The sequence below is a fragment of the Lactuca sativa genome, chromosome 9, assembly GCF_002870075.4.
Source record: "Lactuca sativa cultivar Salinas chromosome 9, Lsat_Salinas_v11, whole genome shotgun sequence".
Lineage (NCBI taxonomy): Eukaryota > Viridiplantae > Streptophyta > Magnoliopsida > Asterales > Asteraceae > Lactuca > Lactuca sativa.
This window is the reverse complement of record NC_056631.2, coordinates 39,680,207-39,701,086: the sequence shown is the minus strand read 5'-3', so window position 1 is coordinate 39,701,086 and position 20,880 is coordinate 39,680,207. Positions and strand designations below refer to the sequence as shown.

The 20,880-nt window shown below is 32.3% G+C and overlaps 2 protein-coding genes across 2 annotated transcripts; both read right to left on the bottom strand.

Annotated features, from left to right (window-relative positions):
- Positions 1-9,656: 9,656 nt before the first annotated feature.
- Positions 9,657-10,831, bottom strand: LOC111891641 (uncharacterized). Its single transcript, XM_023887704.3, has 2 exons — positions 10,669-10,831; positions 9,657-10,124 (listed from the first exon to the last, which is right to left on the bottom strand). The coding sequence occupies exons 1-2, from the start codon at positions 10,789-10,791 to the stop codon at positions 9,708-9,710; spliced, it is 540 nt and encodes a 179-aa protein (XP_023743472.2). The 5' UTR covers positions 10,792-10,831; the 3' UTR covers positions 9,657-9,707.
- Positions 10,832-18,523: 7,692 nt separating this feature from the next.
- Positions 18,524-18,979, bottom strand: LOC122196067 (secreted RxLR effector protein 161-like). Its single transcript, XM_042898387.1, has one exon. It carries the CDS (start codon positions 18,977-18,979, stop codon positions 18,524-18,526), a length of 456 nt encoding a protein of 151 aa, XP_042754321.1.
- Positions 18,980-20,880: the final 1,901 nt, after the last annotated feature.

The following is a 20,880-nucleotide window of genomic DNA, read 5'->3' as shown; positions in this document are numbered from 1 at the left end:
ATATATATATATATATATATATATATATATATATATATATATATATATGGTTAAGTTCAAATGAGAACACAATTTTATGTGAGAACGTGAGAATACTACTTTATGATACTATTCTATTATGAATTTAATATGTATAGTATTGTAGTAATTATAATATGAATATATTCAATTTTATATTGCTATTCTACTATAATATATATATATATATATATATATATATATATATATATATATGTAGTAATTTAGTAAATTCTATTGTGAATGTTAAATATGTGATTGTTCATATATTTAGTGATGAATAATGTCATAAAGTTATACATACAAAATTTTAATGTGAATATTAGTGCGTGATTGTTTGTATATTTGTTGATGAATAATGCCATATCGTTGTGTATACAAAATTCATAGTAGAATAGTAACATAATATAGTGTTCTCACATTAAATAGTGTTCTCATTTGAACTTAACCCTATATATATATATATATATATATATATATATATATATATATATATATATATATATATATATATATATATATATATATATATATATATATATTGGTGTTTAAGGACATTTACGATATTTTAAATTTTATAAAAGGTAAATATGATATTTAGAAATTAAGTTGGACAAATATGATATTTTGATGTTTAATAAGGATACATACAAAATTCCCCCTTTATGTATTTATCTTTATGCTTATAGAATTTATTTATATTTTTATGGTTGTTCGAATATGTTTTTAATGATGCTTTTTTGACATGTTTTTGTTTCAAGTTATACAGGTGCACAAACAAGAACAGGTTTTAAAAAATCAAGATATTTATCTGATTAAATAATAACTAGTTTTTTCATAAACATTTATCTATTTTTTAAAGATTTTTGAAACCATTTATTTGGTCGAAATAAATTTGATTTTTTTTAATTTAGAATTTTCTTATTTATTCGAAAGACCATATATATTTCTTTATTATTTTTCCATTTATAAGATTCATTTGGATTAGAGACACTTAGAATCGATTGCATTGGAATTTATTTAATCATATTAAATTTATTTAAGAAGTACATAAATTATCTTGCTTTTTTTTAATCCTAAATTTGATCTACACAAAAAGAATAGATTACAATCAAAAGTAAATAGAAGTTCATATCACAAAATTGAATTAAGTTACGAATTACGCACAAAAAAAAAAGATTACGATTAAAAATTTTATTCGAAGAAAACGTCGAAAAACATATAACAAAGTATTCGAACATAATGTTAAAATAATTAAAAGATTTTATAAATCATAAAAACATAGATAAATAAATAAATTAAAGGTAAATCTTCATAATGGTCTCTGTGGTTTCAAAAGAAATGAGTTCGGTCGTTAACCCTTTGTTTTACCTTCAAGGATGATCTCTATGGTTTGAAATTTTTTTATTAAGCATCCTTATGACTAACTCTGTTTATTTTTGTTGCTATGTCTGAACATGTACGAGAGATATGAGAGTAAAATCGTCTTTTCCAAACCATGGGGACCATCTATGAAGATTTGTCTATTTTATTTATTAATTGATTTTATTCAAATAATAATAATAATAATAATAATAATAATAATAATAATAATAATAATAATAATAATAATAATAATAATAATCATAATAATAATAACCCCACTCCCCACCCTCCAACATCTCATCCCCTTAAAGCCATCGGCGCGACCAGATAGTTTCTTCCCTCATCTTCTTCACTTACTCGACAACCACCACCAGACTCCTCCGCATACACCAACGCCCAGAATTCCGCTATCTCAAAACACATATCAATCAAGCCCCCGTCTAAAGCTTTCCTATGTGTAAGTCCATTAGTAATAAACTAAAGGGGAAGCATAAAATACAAAAAAAAAAAAAAATAAATAAATAATGATATTATTGATACTTGGTTCTCGAAGACCAAATCGCCACGTCAAATCTTTGTAGCAAAATTTTAAAAAGTCATCCAAAAAGGTCTCTTGAGTACCTCATTATAAAACGATAGTAATAAATAACCATAAAAAGAGATGTAATTAGTAATTACAAAGTGGGACAAAATCTTATTTGCTCTTCTTGAAATATTTTTATCTGATTTGAAATCTTTTGGAGGTGGGCTAAATATATCTGCTAGCAATCCATTTACATCAAGAATCAGAAGCTTCTTTCTTGATGTGGCAACATGAGTTCTCATGATTTGCACTCGACCATGGGATTCAAAATGACACCTGCAGCCTTTGCTTTACGCCTTTTTTCTCTTTCTTCAGGCTTCACAACTTGTAGTGTCACCATTAGCGAGTTCTGTATACTTTTCGAGACCATTTTACCCTTAACAATAACTGAGTAACTTCCTGCTTTTGGCTCCAAATTATGTCATAAGTTGTACTTGTACTTGAGCTACTCCCACTATTGGTGACATTAGGGTGTTCTTCTCTTTTGTATACTATACTCTTCATATTGATCATTGTGGCTGTACCTAAGCCGGTGTTCTTGATGGATATTCAAATTGTCAAATTATAATTTTTTTTACCTTTTTTCATCAATTTATGTATTTTCTTCTTCTTCTTGGCTCTGTTTCCAGTAGTTTCTCTTATGGAGCCTGATTCTAAACGTTCACCTCACTTTTAAATTTGATTCCCCTTTTTGTGATTTCTCAGCTTAGTAGGATGCACTGATTTTCATTGCTTGGAGATGCGAGAATGGTGTCTAATTTGTGCAGAGTTTGAAAAGACCAAACAATACTAAACAACTATGCAATACTAAGATGCACAAGTGATAATAAGAACCAAATTTCACATTTCAACGATAATAAAGCACAATATCCTTGAGTCAAAGATATTCATCACCTTCTGTTTTTCTCCTTCCATTGCGATAATGATTTCGTTAAATTCCCATTGTCGAGTTGAGTCGCTTCAACTTCGAATGGAATACGGATATTAATAAAACTTCACTTTAATATCTACATAGAACTTTATGCTCCATAAAAAGCGACATAAATTAAACAAAATCGATGCCAAAATCAAGCTAAAACCATAGTGTCATAGTTGAAATGAATCAATTTTAACATCAATTTAAAATCCTAGCTTCCGCATGCGTATGGATTTGAATTTACAGTGATTTCTCTACCTAAAAATGTACAAAACATCATGTACGGTCCTTTTGGTTATAAAAGAGGATTTTACCCTCACATGTCTTTCACACGTCTAGATTTAACAGGAATAAAAAACAAAGTTAGCCATAAAGACGATCCATTCAAAGTTTTCAAACCACGGGATCATCTTTGAAGACAAAAAAAGTTAATGATTGAACTCAATTTTTTTGGAAATGATTGTAATTACTTTTTTTTTTTTTGGAACGGCAAATCTAATCTACTCCTACACACTACTCCTAATTCACGAGACTTGAACCCTCGACCTCAAGAAAGGAGGGCAACACCGGATACCGCTGAGCCAGAAGCCCTTTGGTAGCATGTAATTGCTTGATAATTATAAGTTAAAAAAAAATACATGTGTAATAATTTTGGTTATTTAAGGAAGATATATATAATCATTAGGAGGTATCCGGTTCACATTCTACAAGACCCGACAAAGAAAATAGAGTAAATTACAAAAAATTGTCCCATGTGATTGAAAGAAAATTCAAAATTGCACCATCAATTCAAAAATGTTTTTGTAACAATTTTTTCCCTGCATATGGGATTATTGCTTTTTTGGTCCTTGACCATGTGAAATTGCATTCTTACACTTTCAAAAAACGAATTACCATTTTTTTATTGATTTAATAAATGGAAAAATTAAAAATCAATGCACCCCCAGAAACCACCCTCCCCCATCCACCCTCATGCTCGTTACAACTCCAACCTAATAGAATACGAACATGGAAGGGATTATGAATATCGAAAGAACATAAATCTATTGTTCTTTGATTTGGATCCTAATTCTCATTTCGAGTCCGGTACAATCCATCTTTCTTCCTTTTGATATTCCTCTACCATTACCCTTACCTCCATCAAAATTTGTGTCCATATACTAAACAAGTAACTCAAACACTTGCATTTCTTTCTATGAATATCATCTCAATCACTTAAATCGCAAATTCCTTTCAATGTAAGATTAATAGCTCGGGATGAACTACTAATTAAGTATTGTAACCATAACGTTCCAACATTAGATAACGAAGATGCTAAATGATGTTTATAAAAATCTTAGTAAGAAATTAAGTCACACTCACAGAAATTAAGTTTGTAATATAAGACCAGTCAGGAGTGGCACCATCGCACACTACAGTATGGTGATATAGCAGTGCAGTACTGTAGTGAACATCACACCCACCTGTAGTAAACATCACACCCACTAGGTGAGACCATCTTGCCGCAACTTTTTCTTATTTTTTTTTCTTCATTTTAAATACTACTTAATTCATTATTAAATCATATATATATATATATATATATATATATATATATATATATATATATATATATATATATATATATATATATATATATATATATATAGGTAAGTTCAATTGAGAAAAAATAAAAGGTTGAGACTGGGGGAATCATTCTCAGCCAATCATTTTATATATGTAAAACACGTTTAGATTAAGTCATTAAAGACACGCTGTTTTTCTGAATCGTTCATTCGTTCTTCATCAACAACATATGTTATTCATTCATCTGGATCGTTCCTCTGTTCTTCATCAACATCATATCTTCTCCATCAACATCATCTGTTCTTCATCAACGTCATCTATTCTTCATCAACGTCATCTATTCTTCATCAAAAAAACATCAACGTCACCTGTTCATCATCAAAAAACATCGACACTTCATAAAACATCAATTCTTCATCAAATATCTTCGTTATTTCATCAAAATGTTGTGATTCATCATCAAAAACATTTATTCGTACTATTAAGTGTAAGTCGTGATTCAATCTTGTCCAGTTTCATTGATGTCAAGCAAAATCGATAAACATAATCCATATTTATCGATGTCACATCATTTTGCGATCACCAGTCATCGAAACTTCATCAATTGAACTTTCACCAATATCAAAAAACAGATAGCAATCGAAAGTGCATCAAGATAACCATATATTTGAAGATTTTTTTTTAAATCGATTTTCAAGCTTGAAAAACGAAGTTTTTCATAAAAAATTTCACAATTTTTTATCTAAACCTACTAATTATTGATCAATTTTGATAGGATTTGATTTGTGTTGTAATTATTGGCTTCAATTGTTAATTTTTTTACCATAATTATATAAGCTAATTTATTTGCACGCCAACTGTTCGATGAAATGCATAAACTAAATATATCACGTAATGTTCACAAGTGAATATGTCTTTACACGAGTATCAATGTATGTCTTTTAAAAATACAGAGTAACTATGTAATTAATATGTGAATAACATATAAAAATTATTTTCACATGCGAATACATGTAATATTCACAAATGAATACAAGTAATATTCATAAATGATAATGTATTTTTTTCGAAAAAAAAAACATTGTTTTGAGGTCCTAAACAAGTTTGTAATTCATATGTGAATAACATATAAAAATTATATCTGCGTGTGAACATATGTAATATTCACAAATGAATATATATGTAATAATCAAATATGAATATATATGTATTATTTACAAATGAATAAAATTGTCAATAAAATCGAGGACTACAAAATATATAAAGTTAAAGATAAAAAAAGTATTTGATAAGAATATATATTTATTCACATACAACTAATCTTTTTAGGTTAATAAAATAAGTATATAAGCATATATATTTTTATTAATGTTATATTCATTTGTGAATAAATGATAACTTTTTTTCGGAAAATTATAAAAATAGAAAAACGTCATTTTGAGGCCCTAAACAGTCCCGAATGGCCGAAAAACACCGTACGTCACGGCGAAGCAATGAGTTTTGTAAATCGCACCATTTTACATCAAATATGCGGATTTCGTCCAATTCCGAGACTAAACTTCATTGCGGCAAATTGTTTTGATGATGTCACTAAATTTTCATTCCTACTAGTGATGACATCATCATGACATGCTATGTATTCATATATGAATAAAGTTTAGAAATCATTACGACATATTTACTGTTGATGTTACTAACTTCCATCCCACTAGTAAAAACATCATTGTAATCTGTTATTTGTATTTATGTGAATAAACTATACATGTATATTTATTTATTTTGTGAATACAACCTTTATATATAAAAATAAACAATACACTATAAGAATTAGTTTGTGAATAGTTTTTTTTGTATATTGTAACAATATTATTTTACATGTAAAATCAACATTATACTAAGACAAACAACATTGTATTGGTTAATGAATATCATTTGCATTTGAATTTAATACGATCAAAATGAAGAATATATTAAATTGTATAACATTTACACGTGAATATAAAAACATATTGTCTTCGTCAATGATATCTTCTCAATTACGTCAACCAATCGTCAACCACCAGGATATGAACAAACCATTGATTGAAATGTTATTTTTTTATTGAGTTATAACGATACCTGAAAAACATGTGAATACACATAAAAAATGTTAAAAATATACTTTTAGTTCATAATAATAGTGATTTATCACATTCTAATTATGACATGATATATTCACACATGAATGTATAATCATATGTGAATATTATATGATATATGTTGTTTATATTGTATATTTACATGTGATATTACATGGTATATTCACAAATGAATATTACATAGTATATTCACATATGAATATTATATGGTAGATTTACATGTGAATATTATATAATATATTTACTTATGAATATTGCACATTCTAGTCACATCTAAATATTGCATGGTATATTCATTAATGAATATTACACAGTATATTCACATATGAATAATATATAGTATATACACTTGTGAATATGATACTATATATTCATATTTAAATATTAAACGATGCATTTATTTGTGAATATTACATAGTATTTTCAATTGTAAGTATTAGATGATATATTCACATATGAATATTAGATGATATATTCATATGTGAATATTACACAGTTTATTCACATATGATTATTACACAGGATATTAACATATGAATATTACAAGGTATATTCACAAATATATATAATTTTTATATGTTATTCACATATGAATAACATATAAAATTATATATTTGTTTTGTGTTTTAATAATCATATACTGATTAAGGTGCGAAAACATATTCATATGTGAATATAACGTGGTAATTTAGTTTATGCATTTCATCAAACAGTTGGAGTGCATACAAGTAAGCTTTTTTAAAAATGCTAAAAACATGATACTTTGAAAATTTATAACTTACAAAATAGTAGATTGATAGAGAATTATATGAAATTTTTCAAAAAAAAAATGATTTGATGTTTTTCTAACCTTAATTTCGAAATTTTGTTTGATGATCGATGTTGAATGAATGATATGAAGTGAAGCTGTTGTTGATTATCGATGATGTTGATCTAATGACACTGGGAGTATAATTAATCGTAGATGTTGAAGATATGCTCGTATTCAAGTAAAATTGAAGGTTGGATTGAAAGAACCAAAAACGAAAATTTTTTGTCTACTGGTGAATGACGTTGATGAACGTTTTTTTGACGAAGATGGATGATTGATTAACACTAGATGATGTTGATCGAGGATTTAATTGAAGAAATTTGAATGATCGTTGAAGGTTGGAGAACAAATTTGGATGATGCACAATCGAGTAGTAATGAATTTGAATTGTTATCAAATTATCCACAGTTACGTATCTGTGATTGAAGGATATCATATCATATTTACAAGTTTGCCACCGTGTATTTTATGTTAAGGTGCTAATTAAATGATTGGCTGAGAATGATTTTCCCATTCTCAACCTTTTTTTTCTCAATTGAACCCTCCTCCTCTCTCTCTCTCTCTCTCTATATATATATATATATATATATATATATATATATATATATATATATATATATAATTTAGAAAAACAATATCAAAATTTATGGTTTTTAATTCCCTACAAATAATATAGGGTATAAGATTGATATAGTATTTATATATATATTTAACAAAATGAAAATGAAAGGATTAGTGGGGTGTGGTAAGACCATTTCCTATCAATTTTGTGGGGTTAGGGAGGATGAGGAAAATGATGTAATGTTGACATAACAAGCCAAAAGTATGGTAAGATGAAGTAACACACCCACCGGCCTAGGATTGTTCTTTATTTAGCTAAAATCGAATTGTCTAATTGGAAATTTTGGATTGAGCAATTTGGTTCGGATATTCAGATTTTTGAATTAGTTTTCAACAAAACCAAATTATTGTTTTGGATTTCGAATTGGTTTGGATTATAAAATGAGAACCGAATAGTCCAAAAAAACGAATACCAATTTATTATATATGTATTCGTAATATATATATATATATATATATATATATATATATATATATATATATATATATATATATATATATATATATATTTAGTAATTTAGTCATTTATGTTGTCAAATAGATTCAAAACATCCTCGCTAATAAATGAAGGTTTTTTTTTTGCCACTTGTCACACTCTCATTCAATTTGCCAATTGTCATTTTGTAGTTATTTGGAATGAGAAATTAAATATCTTCCTACCGTTTGTTCTTATCAATCATCGTACCCATTTAAATGATGACATGTGTCGTAATAGTATCCTAAAATATCATTAAATTTCATTAAATGATCATTAAATGTTACACATGTCACCATTTAATTGGGTAGGATATGTAGGAATAAGAAGTATGAGGATATTTAATTTCTCATTTGGAATTAATTTTTTTTCCAGATGTCATTTTATGAGTTTTTCTGTTTTAGTAAATTTCACATAATATTTTAATGTAATAAATGCAATAAATGTATTAATAAATTGATATCAATTTCATTAATTAACCTACCTTTTAATTTCAAAATTCCTAAAATTAAAGCTCATTAATTTCTTTTATTTATTTAAATTATTTGTTTAAATTTAAAAAAAAACATTTCTATTATAATAATTCATTATTTTAATTATTTTCTTATAAATTCAAAGTTCCAAAATATTTTGACTTTTATATTTAACTTTTTTGTTTTTTTTTTTAAATTAACGCATATGATACATGAGTCTCACAACTAGTTTCACCTAATAAAAAACCTTAATATACATGTTATCTCAAAAGTTTTTTTTATCTATAAAATATTAAACTATAATATATTTATTTAGTAGTTGTTTATAAATTAAAAACCATAACTAAATAATTTGTTTTTTTTTCTTCTATAAAGTTGGCTAATATTCTAATTATATGTGGTTTTAAAATATTTCGGTTTTTGAAAACCGATCCAATCGAATTGTAATTTGGTTGGATCGGATCGGATTTGAAATTAGTTTGGATTATTCGATCCCATGTTTAGACAACCGAAATCAATTTGGATTCACTTGATTGGATCGGGTTGAACCGATCCATCCAAATGAACACCCCTATACCGGCCTAACGTCATTAAATTGGACCTGGACTTTCACACTTTGAACATATTTGCAATTTTTCAAATAAGAGTGGGCCTTTTAATGAACGGGGTCGGATTTGAATCATAGACATATTATTAAAACGATTTATTTTATTATTTCCTTAAGGCAACACCATCCCAAGCTCAATCACGAGCCGATGGGAAGAGTTTATCAAACAAGATAACCACAGTGTCACGAAACATTGCTTCTGGTGGTGGCTCCAAAAGAGCCAAGATATCGATAAATGAACTGATGGTCGCTTGGTTTTGGTCACTTCCAACTCTAGTTGCTCTATGCCTTGCAGCCTCAGTATTACACAAAGTACAAATGGCTGCAATGAGTCCACACTCACTAGCCGCATTGTATCCTGCATGAGCGATCACATATTTCACTAAATATTGACGCATTACAACAATTTCTTTGGAGGGGGCACTAAGGATAAACGTTCGCACAAGGTTATGGTGATGTAGAACTTGACTCGATGCAATGCACCCATAATATGCTTGTTGATTGTCATTATATATCATGCCAAAAAACCAGGAGTCGCGAAGTAGGATAGCCTGCTAAACACACACACACACAGAGGAACTATGTGTTATATTATAGGGGGGAAATTTAACCGAATAATGTGAAAATGTGTCATTTTGTATTACTAACTAGTCAGAATTAAACAGATTAGCTAAAAAGGAATAGAGTTGAATGGGTTAAAGTCGTGCATTTGAATAATAGTGTTAAATGCAAGAAATCGCAATATACTATCATTGATAAGTTTTTTTAGCATCCTAGTTTCGTTTCCTTATATTACAAGATTTTTGTTTGAATGAGCAATGTCTTAATAAGAAAAAAATGAAAGTAAGATGCAATACTACATTCTTATTTTTCGCATTTAACCCTTTTCGTAACCATGTTTCAATTATTAAATATTTATGAAACTCTAAAAATGACAAGATAGTTTTGTGGGTTCCATTCTTACTTGACCCAAACCCGCCTATCAAATGATATCAATAGTCAGTCAATCAAATACATAATCTACAAAACGATTTCAAAATTCGTATATCAAAATGCTGAAAGAAAACAATTTGGGCAGTTGTTTAAAAAGGTTACCTTTCCCAAGATGGACTTGGCAGCTTGATTTCCAGCTCGGGCACACATACAAAGGAGTCCGTTTCTCTCACGGTGCTTCCTAAGAGTATCAGTAGTAGAAGTCAAACGCTGAAAATTGACCATCTTTAAGATGTGTGGTTGTTGAGCCTGGGTCTTAAAGTTCTTGAAGCTGCAGAAAGTTTACAATGAAAACAACTGACTAAAGGAATCCAATTAGCATTATTAGGAATTATTATAAAACAGTGTTTGGTAAGATAGAATCACAAAACAAAAGGCAAGGTTCATTCCACCGTTATGAAAAAAAGTTGTTTGTTTTGCCTGGTGAAATGAAAGGTTCAATAAAAAGTGCTATTTGTTTGGCCTGATGGAATGGAATGAATCATTTCTTAAAGGAATGTCACTCCTTCAATTTCGTTAATTTTCATTCTTTACTTGGGTGGGTGGTTGGGGGATTATATAATGGAATGAAATGAAAATTTGATATATAACCTATTTTTATTTATATAATGCATACTGGCATAGATGTTTATAAAGAAATTCAAGATAGTAATTGAGTTGCAGTTTTATTTTATAAAAATAACTAGAATATATATCTTTTAGTATAATCTTATCTGGGATTTATCGACTTATTCGATTAGCATGTCTATTCCATCCATTCGTCATTTCATTTCATTCCATCCAACTAACACAGACGCAAAAAGGGACAAGAAAACAGTGAAACTTACACTGCCGAAGCCCTTGCCAGGTCTCTGGCACCATCACTCGATGTTGCTATCATAACCACGATCACATTCAAAATGTCCAAGTGTAAATCTTTCATATTCGCCATCTTCTTTTTCGAATTGCTAATAAGACCAAGATCACATTTAAGATGCTACTTTTCTTATGAAAAAAAGGGGAAGAATTAAGATAAGTAGCATTCCTCCATAATTTCCTTTTTAATACAAAAATTATTTATAAATTCTTCAATAAAATGTCAAATCTACAAAGATTCGGCCAACACAAAAATATGTATCTATTTATGAGAAAAGAAACAGTAAACCCTAGAAATTAACTATTTATTGGGTTGCCATATAAATTCCATAGTAAGCTTATTGAAATTCTGACAATGATCTTAATAGGAATTGTGCATCTTGTTAAGAAAAATTGAAAATTGCCACTACATAAGAAAATGGGAAAGATAAATTTACCTGAAGAAATTGTAAATTTCAAAGAGGCACCGCTAGGATGCCGAAAGAACTTGGGTATGAAGATGATCTCTCTCTAAAAAGCTAGTTCCATATAAACCCAAGGTAGGACGCATAAGTCCAAAAAGAGTCAATGACCTTGCATTAAAACGGGCGTTAATATCTATAATGCCCAACTAAACGACATAAATGAGTTTCATAAATTCGAAAACAAGGTTGAGTGTTTTTCCATCTAGACTCCTGAGAGTAAAAAATTATGCATAATCAAGCCAATTGAGTTTATATGGAACTTAGAATCAGGATAATGCATGCTATAATTGGAAATGCAAATATAGTGAGGTTAGACTTGAAGTAGTTGCCTTTTACCGAGGTCATGACCTTAGATACGAGGGCATATAAGCTTAGGTTATGTTTGGTGTACTAGCTAAAAAGCTAACTGCTAGCTAACAGATAAAGAACTAGCTGTTAGCTTGAAAGCTAGCTGCTAGCTTGAAAGCTAGCTGCTAGCTTCTATCTTGAAAACTAGTTGCTAGCTTAAAAACTAGCTAATAAAAAATGACATTTGGTAAAAAAAAAATAGATGATAAGCTAACTGAAATATATAAAATGATATAAAAGGGAATTTAAAAGAATATGTTTTTTAATAATTAATTAAGGGTATATTTGGGAAACTTTAAAAAAAACTCCTGAAAAACTAATCTAAGTAGCTTTTCAAAAAAAGATAGCTTACAAGCTTACTTTTTGGTTTGTCAAACATTAACATCCCAAAAATCAAGGTAAAATTTTCATTTTTAAAACCATCCAAAAACCATAAATGTCTACAAATCATAGTTCCCAAAATATCAAAACATGAACAGAGTATCCCAAAATCATAAACTCATAAAATATCAAGGATGATATGCACGATCAAGCCTTCGCTTTGCTCCTGTCCTCTGAAGTACCTAAAACCATAACAATCAAACTGTAAGTCAAAGCTTAGTGAGTTCCCCCAACAAGTACATGTAATCATACGGATCTACCAATTTAACACATACTCAGTGAACACAGGTAATCATAAAGATCTACCATACTATCATATAACAAGCATAACATCAATCCAATATACCAGTATACATGATCTAGTGGGCCGACATTGGTGCCTTCGCCCATAAGTACAGTGAAGAAAACTCACCTCACAGGCTGGAAGATAGCAGAAAAGAATGCTGCTCCAAATACCAACTCTACATATCACCTATACAACAAACATTGACCTAATCTCAAACTACTACTCAAAATACCTAAAATGCCTAAGTCAAACTTGGTCAAAATCCTAGTCAAATTCAATGTCAAAAATTCAAAAGTCAAAAGGAAAGTCAACACAGACTTAGCACGCCCCGTGTACTCGGTCACTACGCTGGGCGTAGTTGCGATCCATCCAAAATACGAGGCTCTTGGCTAGTACGTGCAGCATACCCCCTAGTACGCCCAACTTACTCAACCTGATTCTACTTACCCCCTAGTACGCCCAGCGTACTCAGCCGGAATCTGCTTTTTCTTTTTTAAGTGCTTAATCCATTAAGACTTCATGTCTAAAGTTCAGATCTCGACCAAAATATCATTCTAAGTCATAAACTTTCCACATTTATGACTTTCCTTGGCTAGAAGTGGTCCAAAAACCAAAACCCTAACTTAATACTCAAACCAAACACCATAACTCTTGCATGGAGGGAAGAAAAGGACCAAGATCACATTTTTATGGTTCTTGGCACCTAAAAACATCTAAAAGGACAACTCTTATGGTTTAGAGTAAGCCATACTCATGAATACCAAAACTAAGGGACCAAAATGCATAAAACTTAAGAACTAGCAAGATCCAAGGAAAACAATCATCAAGTTTCCAACTTTATACCTTCTGGAGGTTGCTTGCAAGGTGGAAGTTACAGATCTACAATTTCTTGAAGCTTCCAAGATGATTCCATTATCTTTTCCTCTTTCAAGAGCACAAATATATTCTCAAGCTCAAAAATGCTCACACAATAGATTAGGGTTAGCAAGGGACATTTTGAGAGATGGAGAAAAACATTTTTGAGGGATAATGATGTTTAAACAGTGCTCAAACTCTAAAAATTAGGGTTTTCTCACATGCCACGTATGCCCAACGTACTCACCTGAACACGCGGCCCATTTAAATGAGCTACGCCAAGTGTACACCCCAAGTATGCTTGGCGTAAGGATCAATTTGCAACATAATTAAATTTTCGTGTCAAAAAGGAAAATACCCAATGTCTCGTTGTTACACAAACATGACAACTAAAAAAATCGAAAATATAAGCTCAACTAGCTGTGACGCACTAAACACAACTAGAGAATTAGAGTAGAGTAGTGTAATGTAGGAGTAGTCTAGAGACTAGCTTCCTTTCCACTTTTTGTGTGTGACGTTTGGTTTTTACTAGCCTTACTCTTGTTCCCTTACTTCCAGGTTGTTTTTCTAGTATTTACTTCCGACTTTGTTGCTTATATTTGGTTTCATTATCTGCGGTATCACTATATTTGTCCAATATTTACCCGCTTACCCTTGCTCCTATTGCTTATGTTATGATTAAGGACTTCAAGAAGCACAAACATGATAATAAAGATGCAAAGAACAATAAAGAAAGAACACAAGGATGTAATGGAGTTCACTTGATCCGAGTAATAAAGCTACATCTACAAATGAACTAGAGAGATTTACTGATAATCTTGAATACACACTTTTTTCATTAGGGTTATAGTCATACAATGAGATCAATTTAATAAATGTTTGACCTAATTCATGGGCCTATGACATCACTGACATAAGCTAGCCCACAATAGAAAACTCGGTCCAAAAGTTACTAGGCCTAACAAAGTTCAGAGTCTAGGACTAGTTCTGATCACTTAAGGCTAAAGCATGATGTACACCGAAGGTGAAGCTCAAGTAATAAGGTTTGATGTCATCACTAGTTGTGCTTCGGTGCTTGGCCGCAACAAACTACCTACCTTTCACCTACACTTCTGACTAGTTCACAACCTACAGTTATGAGTAGATTTTGCTATATGAACTTCATTGCACCAACAACTTTGCTCCATGCTTGGTCTCTATAGCTGTGTAGCATCAATCAGGTTAAAGGAAAAAATCAAACTTCACAACTCAACAAGTTAGCCTTACTTATCTTTTATTTCCAACTTTATGATTGTAGCTGTTCTTTTTCATTGAATGGCAACAAAGGTTGCTTTTTATATGCAAGAGAGAACCATTTGTAAGCTTGCGATTTTTTATGTCGGATGTCATGAATGAACTCACTATTCCTAACTTTGCATGGAGGTTGCCTACATCTTACCAACCATTTACCTCTTTACTTGGGTATTGTTGTTGCTTTGTTTACTTGGAGCATTTTGATACTCATTCAATTGTTGTAGTCCCCGTATGATTGACCTACCAGAAGGGAAACACATAAGTGAAGTCTTGGGTCAAAGCCCGGGCATCCCAATTCTGTCTTGGTGTACATTCGAAATTTCCCCCCAACTCAGTCTATTATTTCCACAGTTCCCATTCCTTTCCCGGTGATCATCGACATAGTCACATAAATATACGTCAACCACTCTACTTTTGCCCCATATTGTTCCCCCATCGATCGTAAGAGCGACCAGTTTTGATCTTGGGTCGTCCAACATTTGCTTGTATTTGTTTATATGGCCCTGATCATTTGCGTTAACCAGTTAGGTTGTAGTACCCATTACACCAAGCAAACATATGGATTTATCCCATTCAAAAATGTCCCTTCTAAAATAGTTTATGGTATTCTGATAGGTTATCCCGAAAACCTTTCAAACTGATTTTAATACTCTTGGAATGTCTCATCTTGCACTGTTGCCAAAAAATTGCTCATATGGGTTGCTTTCTTTGTTAATTGGAAACGATCTAATAGTTGCCCTTTTAACTGCTCCTATGATGTAAATTGCACTCGTTGCTCACTTAACTGGAACCATGTAATGGTTCGTCCCTTAATACATACTGTTGTTGTTAGACTATGACTTGGAACTTAGTGATCCGAATGAACAACCTGACCCGAAACAAAGTGAAGAAACCCGAGTAGCAATTTCGAAGGGATAAGTGTTTGGAGTAGGCTGGGTATGCGCTCGGCCCAATAGTTGCTTTGGTTTTCAGTTGGAAGTATTCATAAGTAGGTTTTTCAATGTATCACTTTCAAAATAGTCGAGTTATAGCAGAGATCTCTGGTTTATGCTCGTGGATGTAGGTTGCATCAACCGAACCATGTTAATTTTGTATATCATTTTTATTGCCTTTCTTTGATTGCTTGCACAACAGTTTTTGTTGCTGTTTTTCAGCTCCAGCAACCTCTCATCTAATGTGGCGAGAACCTCAATGTGTATTTGTACAACTTCTGCACGAAACAGTTTGACAACCACTTCTAGCTTGGATTCCAAGGTATCGTTTTTCTTGTTTGCCATAGCAAAGAAAAATTTGAAATACTACTTTTTGGGTGAATAGTACCGTGAAAGTTAAATTGAACAGTATAAGTGGATAAACATTGGCATCAATGAACAGTGGCATAGATGAATAATAACTTCAGATGAGTAGTATCATCGGTGAAGCGGTGAAGAGTAACAAAGTGGTTATTTCAAAATCTTCATGCTATGATACCAGTTTGATAAGAGTTATCAGAGCATGGATAATCATTAATTAATTAGTCACTAAACAAAACAAAATTACAAGATAAATCCTACAATTCGAGAAGTAGGCAATCTCCTAAGGTAGAGGTCACCCGTGAAGGAAGTGGAAAGATAGTATGACATTAGACTTGAAAGAGTTAGCTTTTAATGAGGACATGACCTGATATAAGAGGGTGTGGAAGCTTAGGAATCACGGTAGTGGAATAGTGTAGGAGTGGTCTAGGCACTAGGAGGGGTGGACCCAAAAAATTTCGGGGGCAAATTTTTTAATAACTTTTTTATGTGGGGCAAATTTTTTTGATGAATCAAAATATATAATTTTGAAGGGTTAAAATATTTTTTTTTTGAAAAAAAACTTATTTTTTAGTGATTTTTTTTTATTGTGGGGGCAGTTGCCCCCACTCTAGGACCGCCCCTGGGCACTAGCTTCCTCCCCTTGGCACTAGCTTCCTTTCAATTTTGAGTAAATTACATGAATGGTCCCTATGGTTTGGGATAATTTGCACGCTTGGTCCCTAACTTATTTTTTTAACTCGGAAGGTCCCTATTGTTTGTTATTGTTGCACACTTGGTCTTTATTGTTTGTTTTTGTTACGCATTTGGTCCCTATCTTACGTAAAAAGACAATTATTTAAATAGAAAGAAAGGGTAGGATAGGTAAGGTAAGGTGAGAAGGTGGGGTTGGGGTGTATTTATTTAAATAAATTAAAAAATCAAGGAAAAAATAAACTTTTTATGTAAGACAGGGACCAAGCGTGTAACAAAAACAAATAGTAGGAACCTTCCGAGTTAGAAAAATAAGTTAGGGGCCAAACGCATAAGTTACCCTAAACCATAGGGACCATTCGTGTAATTTACCCTAACATTTTTTATCTTTATCTGAACACATTAAATTGTAATAGTATGATTTTTTGTAATCAGTTTTAAGACATTAATTATCTATAAGATTCAACAAAGAATATATAGAAAAAGTATTATAACCAAGCACCCTAGAACATACAAGTGGCAATTTCAACCCATTTACCTTAAAAAAAATGGGCTGATTTCGATTATAGTTTATCTCCAATGGGTGAAATGGTTCAAAAGTAGAGACTAAAGTGTATGTAAATGCTTACAACATCCTAAATTGCATTATTAAAACATATTATTATATTGTAATACAGTAACAGTATAACTTTGTAGTTTGTAATCATATTTAATTAACACTTTAATTAATAATTATGTAATAACAATTTAAAAAGGCTGGACAAAAACCTATTTCCACCAAGCATGCTAGAACTTAAGTTGGCAACTTTTAGCAATTTACCTAAATATGGGTCGATTTTGTCATATTTTATATCCAAACAAATCAAATGTTTCTAAAATCTCCCAAAGCATATCTAAAGATTTAAACAGCAACAATACCCAAATTTCATAGGAAATATTGTATAAGGGGGAGGTCACATGTAGGCAGCCATACCAGTTAGAGATGCTGCTTCCTAGAAGACCACCAACAAGAAGAGTTTCACGCCAAAGGTAAATAACAAGAAGGGGGGGGGGGGGGGGGGGGGGGGTTAAAAGAGCTGAACGTAAAAAAAATGAAATAAATAAGAAGATTAATATTGTACTTAGTGTTGGACTTTAGCAACAACAATACACCAAAATAAGTAACAGGGACAGGAAAGCAACCTTTACAGGGAACAAAATTTAGAAGGGCAAAAGTGGAAAATCTGGACAGGGAACAGGGTATACCAAAGCTTTAGAGGCTTTTCTTATTGAACTTGATAACAGAGAAAGTGACACTTCAGTCACGTACATAGCTAGACTATTTAAAACAAAAACTTGCATAAAAATAGGAACTAACTCCACTAAGCTAAAGACCAGGACTTTCAAACACTGGTTACATGACTCACTGTTATTTCCCCATTCTCTATGCATTCACGAATAAAATGGAATCTTATATCTATGTGCTTGCTCCTTCCATAGAAGATTGGGTTCTACATGAGGTCAAGTGATGAACGATTATCAACCAATAGAGTTACAGTTGGCACAGTTTGCCCAGGTATTTCCCTGAGGAGTCTTCTAAGCCATATTCCTTGGCAGGCTGCTAGAGTGGCTGCCATAAACTCTGCTTCACAGGAGGATAAGGCAACATATCTCTGTTTTTGTGAGGCCCATGTAATCATATTTCCATTCACATAAAATGCCATTCCACCTGTACTTCTCCTATCATTCACATCATTCCCTAGATCACTGTCAGTGTATCTAGAAATCACAACTTCTTTTCTTCCTCTTGAGTACTTCAGACCATAGTCAAGGGTGCCTTTCACATACCTAAGTATTCCCTTAACAGCCTGAAGGTGTTTTGTAGTTGGCCTTTCCATGTAGCAGCTAACTACTCCAACTGCAACGATATGTCTGTACGGGTATGGGTCAGATACCTGAGTCTTCATGCAGGCCCAAGGAGTCTGGGATGCTGTGGAACCCAGGACTTCAAACACCTTTGTTGAAGTGAAGAAGGATAAGATGGCTTTGGCTGCTATCTATCAAGGGATACCAGAGGATTTGCTATTGTCCTTGGCTGAGAAGAAAACAACAACCAAAGAAGCTTAAAGGCATTGAAGACAATGTTCCTGGGGGTAGACCGAGTCAAAGCAACAAGGATTCAAACATTGAAGGTTGAGTTTGAATCCTTAAGCAAAAAGAAGAGAGAAGGAGACTCCAAATCTAAATCAAATCGAGGAGGTGATTGGAAGACTGAAGCCCACGAAGAGAGGATGAAAGGTCATGGAGAGAGTGACGAGAAAAAACTTCTCTTGACTCATAAAGAATGGTCAAAGAGGAACAAGAAGGAAACAGAGGGAGAAACCAAGCAAAAGTCAAATAGGGGCAATGTTGGAAACTCACGTGGTCGAGGCAGAGGCAGAGGCAGAGGTAGGACTGGTGGCCGTGGAGGTCGTGGTAGAGGGGGTTCATATCAACAGCAGGAAGGCAATCACCAAGCATCTGGTAGTCAAGACAAGAGTGGAATCCAATGTTACAATTGCCAGGAGTTCGGACACTATGCAACTGAGTGTAAGAATCCCAGAAGAGAAAGATATCAAGAAAACAATCGGATACAAGACCACCATGACAATGAACCTACTATGTTTCTATCAACCTTCGAACATGGTGAAGTGTTTCTCAATGAAGAAAGCGTGACCCCACAATTAAGATCACAAGGTGACACCTTCAACCAGTCAAGTATGTGGTATCTTGACACAGGGGCTAGTAATCACATGACTAGAGACAAGTGCAAATTCAGGAATCTAAATGAGTCAATTCAAGGTTATGTCGTTCGGTAATGAAGCAAAAGTCCGTATAGAAGGAAAGGGCTCAATTTCATTTCAGTGCAAGGATGGGAGTCAATGCAAGCTTGATGAGGTATATTACATTCCAGACTTATGCAGTAATATAATAAGCCTGGGACAATTAGGAGAAGATGGTGATGAAATAAGAATTAAGGATCCATTTTTATGGGTTCATGATGCCACTGGAAAACTATTAATGAAGGTTCAAAGGTCATCTAATAAGCTCTATAAGATAGAGCTGGAAGAGGCTAGAGCAATGTGTCTAACTGCGCAAATCAATGACCCAACATGGTTGTGGCATGCGAGATTGGGCCACATAAACTTCAATTCAATGAAGCACATGGCAGACGAGAAGTTAATTAAAAGGATACCCAACATAAACATTCCTTTGCAGCCTTGTGAAGGGTGTTTAGTGGGAAAGCAGACAAGGAATCCTTTCCCCTTACACATGAATTATAGAGCAAAGAAAAGGTTGGAACTTGTTTATGGGGACCTCTGTGGTCCGGTTTCATCTCCTACACCCTCAGGGAACAAGGTATTTCATGTTAATAGTCGATGACTATAGCAGAGTAATGTGGGTTTACTTAATGAAATCAAAGGATGAAGCTCTGCAAATTTTCAAGAACTTTAGGGAGAAGGTAGAGACTGAAATTGGGGAGAAAGTGAAAGTCTTGAGAAAAGATCGTGGAGGAGAATTTCTTTCAAATGAGTTCACCATGTACTACAACAAAACCGGGTTGGAGAGACACTACACAGCTCCATACTCCCCACAACAAAATCGGGTAGTAGAGAGGCGTAATCGTATAGTTTTGGAGATGATGAGGTGTAATTTAAAGACCATGGAGATGCCAGATGTATTATGGGGCGAAGCTGTGACACACTTTGTTTATGTTCTGAACAGAACACACATTAAAGCTTTAAGGAATAAAACCCCATACAAGATGTGGATTGGGAGAAAGCCACATATTGAACATCTCAGGGTATTTGGATGCGTTACGCACATG